Here is a 16,318-nt window from a genome sequence, read left to right as displayed (position 1 = left end):
CTCTGGCAGGAGATGGGACCAGGGCAAGTGCCAAGGCATGGTCCACTGAAGGAGCCTCGCTGTTCCTCTCAGGCCATGCAGGGGGGGGGGCTGGATGGTGGCACAAAGGTCAAATGCCCAGCCCAGGCCTCAAGCACCCGCGGCACTAAGCCCAGCCCCACTTCCCCAAGGAGGCGCCCAGCTGCACTTACCTCCTCAAGTCTGCTGCTGCTGTGCTTGCTCTCCTTAGCCAGGTTGCTCATGATGGGTACGAGGGCAAAGTCAAGAGGCCCACTCCCTCTCCATGTGAGACCTGGCTTTGTATCCAAAGCTTCCTTAGCAATAGGATGGGAGACAGCCAGGATAGGCCAGGAGGAGGGGGCAAGGGGATGGTGAAAAGGCAGCAGGGAAGGATTAAGGCAGTACTTCCCTCAGACCCTCCCTCTCCTTCCTTCGAGTGGTGGGAAAATATTTGAGATGAGGGAGAAAAACAGGCAAGAAACGCAGCTGGGGAAGTGTCATCCTTCGTGAGGAATGAAGAAATGCACCATTGCCAGGAAGTGGCCAGCACATGGCCCTCACATACTTCACATATACGGCTTGGTGGGCTCTGGTGGAGGGGATGCCATGAGCAGCATGAGAGTCGATGTTACCTGCGTAATGCTGCTCAGCCCCCAGCCTGCCTGGTTTTGGCAGGCAGTGGGCCGCTCTCCTCACAGTGCCAAGAAGTTGAGCAGGGTGGCATGAATCTGAAGAGAAGCACAATGCTGCCCAGCCCCTAGCCTGCCCAAAGTAGGCAGGGCCATGTGCTGGCCACTTCCAGGCGATGGTGCATTTCTTCATTCCTCACAAAGGGTGATACCTCCCCAGCGCGCCCCCAGGGCCGACACAGCAGGGACTGGTCCCTCACTGTTTCCAGACGGCCTTGTGGAGCTAAGACTGAATGCGTTTCAGCATAGATGGCCACCATGAAAGTGTACATTGGCTCCCGGCCGGCCTGGGCCAGGGCCAAGGAAGCAGGGGCTGTTCCCTCACTGTTTCCAGGATGACTTTGTGGGCCACATACTTTGCGGGCCAGATCCGGCACCCAGGCCTTGTGTTTGACATGTCTGATCTATTGCAATTAGTTCTTGTATGTCTTTTCCCTCTACAAATATTTATCATTTTAGAATCACATTTGTAAAGAACACCACTATAATTTTTCTATTACTTATCACTCTCATTTGCCTCTATAATCTCCATGGTTACTCACGAGTAATCCCATTTTAATGTATTTTATTTCTCTTGTCCTTTTAATACCAATTCTTTCCTGTTTTATAAAAGCTTGCCTGTTTGTTGCTGTTTTTCACAAAATAGTTAGCCTTTCCTAATAATTATTTAAAGTCTATACTGAGTATTACATCTTTGATGTTGCCCAAGGCTTTCATATTCTGGTTTTCCCTGGCTATGATAGCTTATTTTAAAAGACAACTGGATCCTTTTTCACTTTCTAACGAAAAATCGAATATTTGTACTTGATTCCCTAATAAACAAGTCTATTATTATTCAAGAAAAATCACATTTTCCAATTCCCCAGTAAATACACTCCCTATTTCATTTTTATTACAAAATTATTGTAACATTGGGAACACACAAGAAAAAAAACATATTCAAGCAATAATTGCAATACTTAAGGAAAACATACTGTAGAACAGAACAAAGTATCAAAAGGTACAAGTCAAAGTAATTTCATAGTTTTTTGTACTGTTAACTTCAACATGCACACATCCAAAAAGATGTAATATACATACACTGTTGGGAGCCATGATCTCCCCCAGTGATAGTAAGGGTTACATTCAACAATACGTAAGAAAACGCCCACTCATTGCCCTCAGGTTTTCTTGGTCTCCTTTCCCCACATTTACATCTGCACCCAAAGTGCCCTCAGAATAACTTCGTGTTTATTGGTGCACAGAGAGAAGGCAGATCCCAAACACTCAAAATTGTCTACTCCACATGTAAATTAATATTCAGTAACTTCAGTCAGCCCACTACGAAAGCTGCAGCAGTAGTTGTAGTTAAATTATCTAGTAAGAATAAGAATCATTAAAATGATCCTCATCATCACAACTCAGTCTCTATTTACAGTAGTATAGAAATACTAACAATGCATTTTAATCATACCTGGTGTTCATTTTACACTTACAAGCATCTAATCCTGGCAGTTAAATTATTATCAGTGAATATATTTTCATCAAGAGTTTTTAACAAATGATCAAAATTTCAACATTATTTGTCCAATGCTAGCCACAATAAGGCTTTCTCGTACTGGTACTGTAAAAATAATTAGCGTTGATTTTTCTTTTCACACAGATAATATTTAATAATTAAGAAAGTCACTTTTTCAATTAACCTCCCCAGCTTGATTATGTCTAAATGTTATGGTTCTAAATTCCTATAATCTTTGTCCAACACAAAGATCCTGCTGATTAGGAATTATGAATGCTGCATTCAAACACATCCAGAAGGCACAAATTGGGAAAGGTGTCTTCAGTGCACATCACCAACTCTTGACAGATTTAGAATTTTCAAATATAGTTGGGTCCACTATATCTGAACAATTTGCTGAAAGTTAATTTTTTAAAGATACCATCCGATTTTACCAATTTATACTAGAACATTTATAATAGAACATCTCTGAGGGGCAGTTTCTTAGTTTTTAATTTTAAAATTGAATTATCCAAGAAGTTACATGAACGTATCAAGTACCATAGTATCATGCTATTTAAACATAAGGTCACTTTATAGTGCAGCTGGGATGAGAACAAACACACCATTTTATTTTAAAGGATAATCCGTACTTGAAAATGCAGGTAGAGAAAAACAATCCTCTTTGCATTTTGAAATTGATCAAATTTCTGAGGCACAGATTCACCTTCCTTACCCCTTAAAGTCTTCAATGGACTACAACATATATTTTAGAAAACCCAAAATGCCATGGGATTCCTGTTGGAATTGCAGGTGACTTTTCTGCTTTTAAAGCATAACCTGAGATTATAGTTCATCACTGCTAAACTCGATGAGCAATCTTAACCTCCAGTTTATTCAATCCACAGGGTTACTATAACTATTATATCAGTATAAACTCAAATACTTTTCAGCAAGTATTTCCGTTATACAAAGTGCTTCTGAGCAAAATTTTAAAATATGCATTTGCTAATTTAACCATGACTGCGGTCATGTACTTTTTTTTTTTAAAAAAAAATCATTCGTTAACTAGGATAGAATATATTTAGGATTCAATCTAAACGCATGGAACTGTTGAGTTAGAAACACAGAGGTCTTCAAGGATTGATTTTCTAGATTTATCTTGTTTCCAGAGATGACATCAATGAATTGAAGATTCTTAAATCTTCAGCCCCTTCAGGTACAGTACATAGATTATAAACATCATTTTATAAGCCAACGATGAGTAGGACTCCCCAACCCCCAGTCCGCGACCTGGGCCTAGGTCGTGGCCCATTGGTAACCAGGCCACACAAGCAGCGAGTGTGCACATGCATGCACAAAGCTGCATTTGTGGAAGTGGCACACACACACACACACACACACACACACACACACACACACACACGAAACCCTCCCCTCTCTCCACCTGACACCCCCACTGGTCCGCCAAGCTGGAAAGGTTGGGGGAACTGCTGGAGAACACATAAATTCTGTTTATTCAAATTACAGCTTTCACTTTCCTGAAAAAATATTAAATTTAGGAAACATACTTTGTCTTTCAGTCACTCTCATGGTTAAATAAAGGGGTTCCATTCCTCTTTAGAAGTTACCACTTCCCTCATACTTTAAAATAAAAAGGACTTGCTTAGAATTCAGCAAACCTCCCACCAATATTGAAATAATATATGATCTTAGGGTTGAAATTCTGATCTCCTCAAATTGTTTTCCACTAAAGTAAGACAGCTTAATCATTCTTATTTGAACTCTTCTGTTTTTGGGATCTGATGACAAGTACAGGAGAAGAATTAAATGACAAATTCTCTGAAGGAGTCTGGCTGGAGATGGTGGTAGTAAATTCTCCTTGAATCTTCTTAGAGGTCTCTATGACAGAGTTCTTTAGTGTGTCATTCATCTCAATTATTTCAAAGTCTACTTCATTCCATTCTCTGATTTCATTATCCTCATCATCGTCTTCAGGATAAGTGTTGGACAATAAAGCTTCTTGAACTTCCCTGTCTCCAGCATCTTTCACTTTAGCATCATCGGGAGATGTCGCTAATTTATACATCACAGGGAACAGTACTGCTGTCATGACAGCTGATCCCAACGAAGTGTACATGAGCACTGGGAGAGTGGGAAAATTTCCTTGAAGGAAGCCAACCGCCCCAGGAATACACATTTCTCCTAGAGCTGCACCCATTACAAACATTGCTGCAGATTTCCCTTGAACAGTGGTGTACTGCTCTAGCCAAGAAATGCCACTGGGAAAGATAGTAGCCATTGAGGCACCATAGATTGCGGAACCAACCCACAGAGCAACTGAGTGTACATTGAAGAGGACCAGGAAGAGTGATGACACAGTAGAGCCCACGATACTTATCAGGATCATAGATCCAGGATAAGAGCAGGTAGCAAAGCAGATTGCCAATCCTCTGCAAGCTGCAAAGGTTCCCCAAAAGACAGCGTTCAACCCTGCTGCTTCTGTTTCTTTCATATGGGCATAGGTTTTTGCATAAGTAAAGATGTAGGAGCCGTAGGTGACCTCTGCTCCAACATACCAAAAAAAAAACACAGAAAGAAGTAGTACAAGAGCATGGTGATATTTTGCTATTTGGTATTTCTGCACGGAAAGTTTTGTTCTACCACGAACAGGAGTGCTCCTCAAATATAAAGCAAAGAAAAACAATGCAACAAGTAAGAGGTAAGTGCCAATCACAGCATAAGACCACACAAAATTCCAGTTCCAATGAAGCTTTGGCAACAACGTAGCACCAGGAGAATTCATAGCTGACTGGTTATCAATACTGCTACCCAGATGTATCTGCAATTCAAGAGCAGAACCACCCAGTGCCATCTTCGCCAGGATGGGAGCTACAAAAGCGCCAAGGGCAAAACTGAAATGCAAGGCCTGTAAGTGTGGACCAGCTTCTGCTTGCCACGTGTCCAAAGCCAGAACATTCCCACCTGAAAGATAAAGATTCAGGGTCAAATTTTCACATGAAAAAGTTTCATAGAGTTACGTGACATCTTCACCTAACACATGCCGTTCCCTTCCTATTCCAACTTGCATCTTTTCAAGGTAGGTACTACACTTTTGCAATTTCACCAAAGCAATCTTCTGCCTCGCTGTCTTGTTTCTTTATCATTACAGGTCATTCCCGTTTTCAACTTTGTGAAATGACCACAAAGTCAACAGAGGAGAGGGAGTCCTGTGATCCTCCAGATGTTGCTGGACTCCTTTCCCAACAGGCCAAATTAATGTGGACAGGAGTAGTATGAACTGGAATCTCTAACTGGCTGAGGAATTCTGGGAGTTGAATTCCATAAGCCTTAAAGTTGCCAAGGTTGAGGACCCCTGCTCTAGAGGCCAAGGCTGCCTATTATTAAGATGTACCAGACTAGGGAGGTCCAAACTCAACTCTATCCTCAGACATGGAAGTTCAGTGGCTGAATTGGGACTAGTTATTCTTTCATAGTCCAGCCTAGTTTCCAGGACTGCTGTGGAGAAAAACTGAAGCAGGAAGCTGCTAGAAGAAAAGCAGAATATAAATCTAACCAAAAGTAATAAAATAAGTTCCAAGAATACTGCCATTCATCTGATACTCTATTCTTACAGAAGGGCCATCTCTTCTATATGCTCTCTTCATCTTTTGATTTCTTTAAATTACATTTTCTTATGGCTACACTTTCCTATATGTTATATTTCAATGAAGCCCAACTTAGGAAGTGGCCATTTGAACTGCTCTTACAGTTCAAGAAATTATTTCCAACTTTCAGTTGGAATTTTCCTTGTTGTAACTTTAATACAGTATTCTATATCCTGCACTCTGGAACGCTAGAAAGCAGACCTTGATCTTCCAATTATTTTACTCTTCCAGTATTTGAAAAGTATTATCATATTCTCCTTCAGTCTTCTGAAGGATAAACATTCTTAATTTCTTCAAACTATCCCTAAATATATTTGTTTCTCTAAAACCTTAAATATGGTGTTCAGAATTGAACACAATACACAAACTAAAGGTTGTATGATTAAAGTGGAACTATTACCGTATTTTTCGGATCATAAGACGCACCTGACCATAAGACGCACCCTGTTTTTAGAGCAGGAAAACAAGAAAAAAAATATTCTGAACCAAATAGTACCGGTATACTAGGAAGGAAGGAGGGGAGAGAGAGAGAGAGAAGGAAGGAAGGAAGGAAGGAGGGAGGGTGGGAGGAAGGAAGAAAGAGAGAAAAAGAAAGAAAGAAAGGAGAGAGAGAGAGAAAGAAGGAAGGAAGGAAGAAAGAAAGGTGAAAGGTACCGGTAGTTTCTTTTCCCTGAATAGGTTTTCTAAGAGCAATTTCAAACAATTAGCAGTATTATCTTGCAAATGGGAAATCACTGCCAATAAACTTCGCAGAGAAACCTGCAGGGACAACTCCTCACGGCTTTGCTGGGGCAAGTCGCCTATGAGGTTTAGTTTAGCAAAAACTATTTCTTTAGCAGCGAGGTAAAAGAAAGAAAATGTGCGCGCGCAGGGAGGGGGAGGCAGTCAGAAGGCATGGCAGGCACGTCCGTATTTCCTCCCCTGCCGACCAATCACAGGGGCAGGGCGGAGAATTCCACGTCTTCATTCAATCACGTCTCTCCAATGGAGCTGATGGACTGCGTTGACTGAACGGGAGAGAAGTGTTTTCGCTTACCTTCGGACCATAAGATGCACCTCGTTTTTCCACCCACTTTTGGGAGGGGAAAAGTGCGTCTTATGGTCCAAAAAATACGGTACTTTCTATGATTTCTAAGCTATACTTCTGTTCAATACCCACTTAGAGGCTTAGCAGGATCAGACCAACTTAAGACTACCAGAGAATTATAGGGCTGCATATTATTTGGCAAGCCAACTCCATGCTATTGTTAAGAAAACCGCGTGAACCGTATCTATTAGTCTTACTCTTTTAAACAATCTTTTGGTTTTCTCCCTTGCTCTCTCGCTCAGTCCTACTCTGAGTCACTTTTCCATGTCTTTATAGTATTTCTCTTGATCCCCTCAGCAAAAACAACGATCTCCTGTAACCATTGCCAGAACATTACTGAAGTAGTTAAAGCACCTATGTGAAGAAATATTTCTACATACAAATCAACTTTCTTAGGACTATCCCAAATATGCTTTTTTTCACAAGGCAACTGGACTTTCCTGGGGGGTTTTTTGAAGACATTTCGGTTCTCATCCAAGAAGCTTCTTCAGCTCTGTCTTAGGACTCTTCAGCTCTATCTTAGGACTAAAGTACATACAGTTCTCAGTCTCTGAATTTTTACCACCACCACCCCAAAAAAATAGCATGCAAACGGGAAAAGCCAAATATAACCAAGTGGTGAAATTTAGTTTGGCCTTTAGTCAAGTAAGGAAATTTGCAGGTTCAAATGTTGTATGCACATGATACACACTTAGCAATGTATTAGGGGCATATAATTTATTATAAAGGAATGTAGCATAGTTCTACTGAACGATCTCAACATGATGGAAGGGGAAAAAAGACCATATGTGTAGTAAGTTTTTTTTTTTACCTGTATCCAGAATTCCCATTGCAAAACCAATGACGGACATCGCGGTTGTTAACAAGATGGCTTTCTTACACCACGGAATAGCATACAGACCTACTGTTGTACCCAGCATAGATAAGCCTATAAACATAAATAATTAAAAAATTTCAAATAGAACATTTTAAGAATTAAAATTGCTCGTGTTTTATTTTAAATCCACTAAATTCAAAGCCAGTATAATTTTGATTTGTATTTACAATTATTACTAAATCATGGAGAAATGTAGCTTATTAATGCAGCAGTCTTATATCAAATGAAGTCATGTTTTAGGCTGCGGTCATCAGCATTTATAATTTGGAATAATGCTACTGATCTTTATGGGGCTTTCTTCCTAATAGTATATTTTGGATTTAGGTTCAAGAAGGTTGCTCAAAGGTTAGAAAATATTGCTTCAATAGTTTAGAAATAATGCAGCATAGAAAACAATTTGCTTCAATCAATTTAAAATTGCTTATCATCCTTCCCCAAACCTTGACTTCTGCAGAATTCTGAAGAGTTTATTTGTATGCTGTCCATTCCTGAAGCGTCAAGTGACTAACAATCACAAACTTCATACAATAACACCTCCAACAATTACACAAATAAATCCACCCCAAATGAATTTTAAAAAAGAGATGAAGGAAAGCATATGAAGTCACATGACCACCACTACATCCAAATTCATAACATTCTGGGCTACATGGAAAAGCCGAGTTTTCTCTGCTCTCTAAAACCCAGGAGAGAAGGGGCTCACTATATCCAAGGCATAAAAACATCAACTGCAAATGCCCGTTTCCTAGGAGCCTTCAGGTGTCATTCTTGAACAGATGAGACCTGGCCAGAAATTACTTTATTTCATCTGACTGGATGGGCAGATGAACATAGAGAAGGTGGTCCCTCAGATAACTGAGTCTGGAGCCATAAGACTTTAAAGGTGACAATAAGCGCCTTCAATGGCATTCAGAAGCCAGTTGGCAACCAATGGAACATCCAAAGCAATGGGGTCACCCATGTATAATGGAAAATACTCATCCTTGACGAGCCTGTCATGTTTTAGGCTAGCAGTCACTTCCAAATGCTTTTCAAGGGCAGTCCCATGTACAGTCTGCTACAGTAATTGAAATAGGAGGTAAGCAAGGCTCCCTGACTCAGGAATGGTGCACAAAATGGAGCTCTGAAAAAGCCAGTTCCAAATACAACTGAAAGTCTGTAGACTGCAAAAGGAAATCTTACATAAAAAATAGGAAGGCAGTCTCATATAGCAATGCCAGTAAACTTGCATAACAGTTCAGTGGTATCTCTATGTGATACATCTTTATATATTTAAAAGTCCTTTGTTAATAAAGAATTGTGACTCTGAAACCAAGGCAAAAGGATTGAGAACACTTGAGTAAGTGAGAAAAAAAAGAATTTGAAACAATGTTCTAAATAACTAATGCAAATAAGGAAGCAATCTATAAAAATGCACTTCCTTGACCATGTTAAAGAGGGAATGACTCACCTTTTTTAGTAGACAGCATTGCTGAACAGAAAGTATCAAAATATTTCAGTTCTCTGTGCTCCTTATTTTGATATAAATTGCTTTTGAATGACTTCCTAAAGTCATTGGCCTAAGACAGGGGTCCCCAACCCCCGGTCCATGGACCAGTGACCAGGCTGTGGCATGCCAGCAACCGGGCTGCACAAACAACCAAAGCCCCATCTGTGAGATGCAGGCAACACACAAAACCACACACCCTCCAGTCCGCGGAAAAACCTCTCTTCACGGAACCGGTCCCTGGTGCCCAAAAGGTTGTGGACCTCTGGCCTAAGACTATAAGAATCCAGTCCCGATACTTTTCCAAAGAATACAGCATATTACAAATGATGCACTCATCCTGTTTTTGTTGAGGGTTTCCACTGCAGAAAGTTGGATGCAGTAGAGACATTTGATTAAATACAGCTAAAAGCCAGAGCAAAAATAGTCTGATTTATTGCTTAGTAAGACAGCAATCAGAATATTAAATTCTGAGCATTACATTTCAGGAAGAGCACCAACTAGGGCACAATCAGAAGAAAACCAAGAGCTTGTAAGGAGAAATTTAAGAGGTGACAGAATCTACTCTTCTGGAGTTTGCTCCAGATAGCTGAACTACATGATTCCAAGGTCCCCTCTAATATTTTTGTTCATCCCTGTAATGGACACACATGTAGATGAAGTTAGAAAACTTCAGGAAGAGGTTAAAAGAAAAGAGCTGATGCAATTACTGTCCCATTTCTGATCCACTAAGTGGTGGAAGGATTTTCAACTTTGTATATTGCTTTTTATCTAATTCTCATTATTGTATAATACAGTATATCCGCAAACACAAGTATTACTCTCTTAGGGATAGTTATGCAACATCTCTTCTACTAAAAGGACAACATCTATATTATTCATATTCACTTTTTTTCCACTTACCCAAAAGAAACTTGGAGTTCATGCAGTCAAAAAGTATTCCACCAATTAGAGAACCACCAAAGTATCCCATTGAACGGCCTACGAAGATATATGAAATTTGACTGACATTTTTGTTCACATTTGCAGCCAAGTCTTGAAATGTAGGTCCTAGAATAGCAATAGCCATCCCCTAGAAAGAAATAAAATCAATAGGAAATAAAAAATAGCTGTTCTTAATAAAGCTTTGCAAAATTGTTCAAATAATTCAATAGTTAACTTACAACCTTTAGAATCCTCAGCATGCTTATTTGGAAATAAGGCTGACTGAAGTTAATGGACTACATGTACCCACCCTGTTCTGTGCAGATACCATAGAATAACACAATTACCAACAGGGTGTTTCTATGAAGCCTACAAAACAAGGCCTGGCAACAGAACTAGTTCCATTTGTTGCTCCCTCCAACTTATATTGCTTAGGGTTTCTTTTCTTTTTTGGTGTCTTTAAGTCAATCTTGACTCCTGGGAACTGCCTAAACAACTCTCTGCAGTATCCTTGGCAAGGTTTTTCAGAAGTAGTTTGCCGCTGTTTGCCATTGTCTCCTACCTAGGGCTGAGAGAGGGTGACTGGCTCAAGATCTCGCAACTGATTTTATGCCTCAAATGGAAATAGAATTCACAGTCACCTGGTTTCTAGCCTGATGTCTTAATCACTTCACCAAACAGCTTGTCCCACTGTTCTTTTAGAGCAGGGCTTTTCAACCTTTTTACAGATTGTATCACTTTTAGGATATGGCATTATTTGAGTACCACCTAGCAAGGTTTCAAAAACTTGGAAGACCCCCCAAAAAAGGAAAAAAGTGATCAAGTACAGGTAGTCCTCGACTAACAACAATTCGCTTAGTGACTGTTTAAAGTTACAATGGCCCTGAAGTGACTTATGACCATTTTTCACACTTATGACTGTTGCAGTATCCTCAGGGTCACAAGATTTATATTTGGATGCTTGGCACCTGATTCATATTATGATACTCACAGTGTCCCAGGGTCAGGTGATCCCCTTTTGCAACCTTTTGACAAGCAAAGTCAATGGCAGGGCTGCTGGTGGACAAGTGCTAAGGCGGGACTTCCTTCAGACCCTCCCTCCCTTTCATTCCAATCTCCCTCCCTCCTCTGTTCCTTCCTGTTTCCCTCCCTCACTCCTTCTCTGCCTCCCTCTTATTTCCATCTCCTTTCTTCTGAAGGAAGAATTTGGAAAAAAAACCCATATTTTCCCTCTTCCATATTTTTATCAAACAAGGAAAAGCTTCCAGAGACAGAAAAGGCAAGCCGCTGAGGGAACTAGCTTAAAAAGGCACATTCCCCTTTAAGAATTAGCTATTGTCTAGAAAGGAAAGTTAAGGCAGCCTCCCCAAATAGCTCCATTCATAAGTAAATGAATGCTACAGGCAAAATCCATTCAGGACAAAAAATACTTCAAAATCCCTTGCAGCAAAACTTACAGCTAACAATAGAAGAGCAATAGAATTAGAACCCAAAATCCAACATAGGACATCAGCCATCAGACACAATAGAAATTGCCAAATGCTCCCTTAAGAACACAAAGCCCACATTGCACAAATCCTAGAACTTCAAAGTCACAAAACCACCTAAGTATCCTTCCACCCTCCCAGTTTGTTGTTCAGCTGATCCAGAACCAAAGTGCTGAAACGGGAACTTGGGAACTTTGCTTCTGCCAATAAACATCTTAAGGTAAAAGGTAAAGGTTCCCCCGCACATGCGTGCTAGTCGTTTCCGACTCTAGGGGCCGGTGCTCAACTCCATTTCAAAGCCGAAGAGCCAGTGCTTGTCCGAGGACGTCTCCGTGGTCATGTGGCCGGCATGACTAGACGCCAAAGGCGCACAGAACGCTATTACCTTCCCACCATAGTGGTCCCTATTTTCTACTTGCATTTTTACATGCTTTCCAACTGCTAGGTTGGCAGGAGCTGGGATGAGTAACAGGCGCTCACTCTGCTACGTGGCACACACTCTGCTACGTGGCACTTCTGATCGACAGGCTCAGCGTCCTAACCCACTAAGCCACCGCGTCCCCTCTCCTCTCGCTACCTCTCGCCTATTTCAAACAGCTGTGCTTCATTTTTTTTTCTTTTCTCTTAAAGGTGTAGCCTCCCTGCTGGAAAGCAAGCCCCCGGCTTTTTCTTCCAACTCTTCCTTCCTTTCCATTTCCCTTCTGCTCTCAGCCTCCCTCTTTCTCATTGCCATCTCCTCCCTCCCTGCCTACATGCCTCTCCTCTAGCCGATGCTGCCTTTCTTCATTCCTCGTGGAGGGCAACCCCCTCCCCCACTGCATTTCTCTCCTGTTTGTCGCTGCCACCTGTGTGCGCGCCCAGCATAGATGGCTGCCAAAGAAGTTGTAGATCAGCTCCCGGCCGACCAATTTGATTTCCTCTCCTCTCTCTCTCTCCCCCCTCCTCCTTCTTTTCCCGTTGGTGCAGCTCCAGCTGACTCCTCTTCCCAAGGCTCTCCCTCTCCTGCCCAAACTGCCTCTTTTTATAGCCTCTCCTGTCTCTGCCCCCCTCGTTTCTCTTCCAGAGGATGAGGCGGTAGTGCCAATCCTGGGGCCTTTGCCTCGCTATCTCGACTAGAGACCATAATAACCCTATTTAGGTGTCACAGAAAAAGTTGCAAGAACTCATCACGCAAACCACATGGATAAGGCCAAAGTTGCAACTGCTGACATCTTATTAGAAGCAGCATCTATGCTTACAAGAATAGTTGTACTGGAGTGGACTTTGTGTGATTATGCATCAGGTCACTCACACACTCAAATTCTGCACCATACCAGGTGAAATCTCCCATGAAGATTTCCCAGAATAGAGAAAATTCTGCAGGATCCTGGACACATATATCTGCCTTCATTCATGAGAGAAATTTCTTTCTCAGAAATTCTTAGACCTGCTCTAAGAGGTTTCTTTCTCAAATCATCAACTATCAAATTGTATCAGGAGGGGTTCTACACAATAGGCCTCAAGGACATCTTTTGAAAACAGATGTGTCAATATGAAAATACAAATACCCAGGCACTCCAGAGATCTCTGACCAATTTGTCTATATGGCTCAACATCTCCATAAGGAATTATTCCTGTAACATCCAAGGGCAATGAAGCCCTATCCAAAATAAATTTACCATTACTAATCAAATTTTATTATGGTCATTCACCAGCACCACACTCCAAAAAGTTCTGCTATCAGAACCTTCGTCTACCTAAGCTAAGCTTCAGTTAATTGACTTTTATTTTGTCTTCTATTGATATGTAAATTCATGTTTGTTACAATTTTCATATCACACTAATAAAAAAGGAGCCAAATAACATTCCTCCATCTACAGCATCTGAGTCCAAGCCTTTTTGTTAATCTCATCTAGTGGTATCATGAAGAACATGACCTACTCATTAACAAAAGGAAGTATTTTATTTATTCTTCAGCAGGGAAACTAAAATGCTGGTTCGAAGTCAGGGTTACCCAGCTTCAAGATGACCACAGCGTTTACAAAGTGCTTTTGAGCCAGATACTGTCTCTCATCCCAACCTAGATGATTGTTGCAAAAATGAAACCAGAAAACCTGCCAGGCAGGCCATTTTAAATTTCCAAAGCAAGAGTGGGATGTAAACATTCAGCGTCATGTAGTGGTTGTGATCATCAGCATTATACTGAGTGTATTGTACAGGTAGTCCTCAACTTACCAGAGTTCATTTAGTGACCATTCAAAGTTACATCGCTGAAAAAATGACTTATGACCATTTTTCACACTTATGTCCGTTGCAGCATCCCCATGTTCATGTGATCAAAATTCAGATGCTTGGCAACTGGCTCCTACTTATGACGGTTGCAGTGTCCCAGGGTCACGCCTATCGCCTTTTGTGACCTTCTGACAAGCAAAGTCAACGAGGAAGCCAGAATCACTTGACAACTGTGTTACTAACTTAACAATGCAGTGATTCTCTTTAACAAATGTGGCAAGAAAAGTCATAAAATGTGTGTCGACTGGCGGCCCCCAGGGGGAGGGCGTTCTCTGTGGGCGCGGCAGACCTGTGGAACCGTTTACCGGTGGAGCTCAGGATGGCTCCCGACCTTCGCTCCTTCCGACGTGACCTAAAAACATATTTATTTGAACAAGCCGGCCTGGTCTGATGGGTTTAGGGGTATTTTAATGTTATTGTATTAATTGTATTGAATTGGGCTGTAATATTTAATATTTTTTAATTTTTGTATGTTGTATTTTATTGTATTGCCCTGTACACCGCCCTGACTCCTTCGGGAGAAGGGCGGTATAGAAATTAAATAATAATAATTATTATTATTATTATTATTATTATTATTATTATTATTATTATTATTATTATTATTATTATTATTATTATTATTATAAAATGGCAAAGCAAAGCTCCCTTAACAAATTTCTCCCTTAGCAACATAGATTTTGGGCTCAAGTGTGGTCGTACCTCGAGGACTCCCTGTATGTTAGGCTTGAAGACCAAGGCCGAGGGTCTGCATTTGTTCATAGTCCAGCAGGACAATGCTTTCTCCTTAGGGAAGACAGAGAGCCCCGGGCAGAACCACTCGGTCTGGGGTGGCGTGTCTGCCGACTGCCGCTCTTTCAAGGGCGCGAGAGGGCAGCGCCCACCCCGGGCTTCTTTCCCTCCCGGGAAGCTGCGGGCCCGGCCAGAAGGGCAGGGAGCCCGCGGGGCAGCGGGTGGTCGAAAGACGAAGCCGGCTGCCACCCTGCGCGCTGCCCGGCTGGCTGGCTCGCCCGCCTGCCTTACTTCCTCGCCTCCTTACCAGGCCCAGGAAAGCGGCGCAAAGAGCAGCCGAAATGCACCACTTCGAGGCTCGCCGGGAAGCCGCCGCCGCCGCCGCCTGCTGCTTTCCCGCGCCGAGGCCACCTCCTGCCCGGCTTCTTCGACCGCTGCCATCTGCCACCTTTACAGGCGGCTGAAGGGCAAGCCGCGCCGAGCTTCCGGGTGGTTCCTTCCAGGGCGACTCTCCGGCGGCCGCTCTCTCCGCAGCGGCGTCCCCGAGGGCTCCCGCTTCTGGCGCTCCATCTTCTTCCAGCCGGGCAAAGCGGACCTGCTTCTTCACACCCCCCGCCATGTCTACAGCCGAGGGCCGCCGAGGCAGAGCCGGGCAGGCGACACGGAACCGACTAATCCCGGAGCCGGCGGCATCTTGGCAGGCCAAGAAGTGCCTCTCCTTGGAAACCACAACTCCCAGAAACCACCGCAAAGCCCCGATTTGCGGCGTCGCCGCAAATGTTCCCTTCTGTTTTCACGCCAAGCTTGAAGTCTCATGCTCCCATTGGCTACCTTCAGGCGAATTAATTCGCATCTCCGGTTATTGACGTGACCGACGCCCACTGAAGCGAAGAGGGGCGTGCCCTGATGTGATTCCTCCCGCCCTCTTGCTGGAGAGTTAAAAGTTAACGTTAGCCAAATCCGCGGAGAGAGTGCAGAGCGCCGAGGAAAGAGTATAGCGCAGCAAAGGAGATTAATCCCTTTGGTTAATCTCTTTTTCTTTTCTTCACCGTAGAGAAGCTGCTGCTGTTCCTGCGTTTCATTACGAATCGACGGAAAAAACGTATAAAACATACGGTAGGATTGATTGCCTATACCAGGGGTAGGCAACCTCGGCTCTTTTATGACTCGTGGACTTCAACTCCCAGAATTCCTGAGCCAGCATAGCTGGCTCAGGAATTCTGGGAGTTGAAGTCCACGAGTCATAAAAGAGCCGAGGTTGCCTACCCCTGGCCTATACAAAACCATGCCCGTTCAGAAATAAAAAAAAAAATCGCAGACGAAAGGACGAGTGAATAAGTCAGTCTCGGGTCTGACTGTAAGGGAAAAAGCATGGCTCGCAAACCCCAACTGGACGCGAGGGAGTGATTTGAATAAGTTGTTTGCAGGAAAGTCCGCCGCTGTTAACAGTCGGCAAAAATTGATTTGGTTGATTGACTAATTGGCTACGCGCATCCTGAGATTGTCAAGAGTCGCCGTTGCAAGCAACTCTCATTTCCCGGAGTGTAGGATTTAAAAAAAAAAAGGAAGATACGTTACGCGCGAGTCGAGGTCTGCCACGTGTACGAGAAGGAAGAGGGC

General features: G+C 42.6%; 1 protein-coding gene across 1 annotated transcript; it reads right to left on the bottom strand.

Moving 5' to 3' along the window:
• Window positions 1-1,559: 1,559 nt before the first annotated feature.
• On the bottom strand, window positions 1,560-15,431 carry MFSD4B (major facilitator superfamily domain containing 4B). Its single transcript, XM_081343617.1, has 4 exons — window positions 15,006-15,431; window positions 10,188-10,356; window positions 7,733-7,849; window positions 1,560-5,151 (listed from the first exon to the last, which is right to left on the bottom strand). The coding sequence occupies exons 1-4, from the start codon at window positions 15,315-15,317 to the stop codon at window positions 3,932-3,934; spliced, it is 1,818 nt and encodes a 605-aa protein (XP_081199743.1). The 5' UTR covers window positions 15,318-15,431; the 3' UTR covers window positions 1,560-3,931.
• Between the last annotated feature and the right edge of the window lie 887 nt (window positions 15,432-16,318).

Source organism: Vipera berus, assembly GCF_964194415.1.
Source record: "Vipera berus genome assembly, chromosome: 1".
NCBI classification, from domain to species: domain Eukaryota; kingdom Metazoa; phylum Chordata; class Lepidosauria; order Squamata; family Viperidae; genus Vipera; species Vipera berus.
The sequence above is the reverse complement of the archived record's forward strand: the minus strand, read 5'-3'. Positions and strand labels throughout refer to the sequence as shown.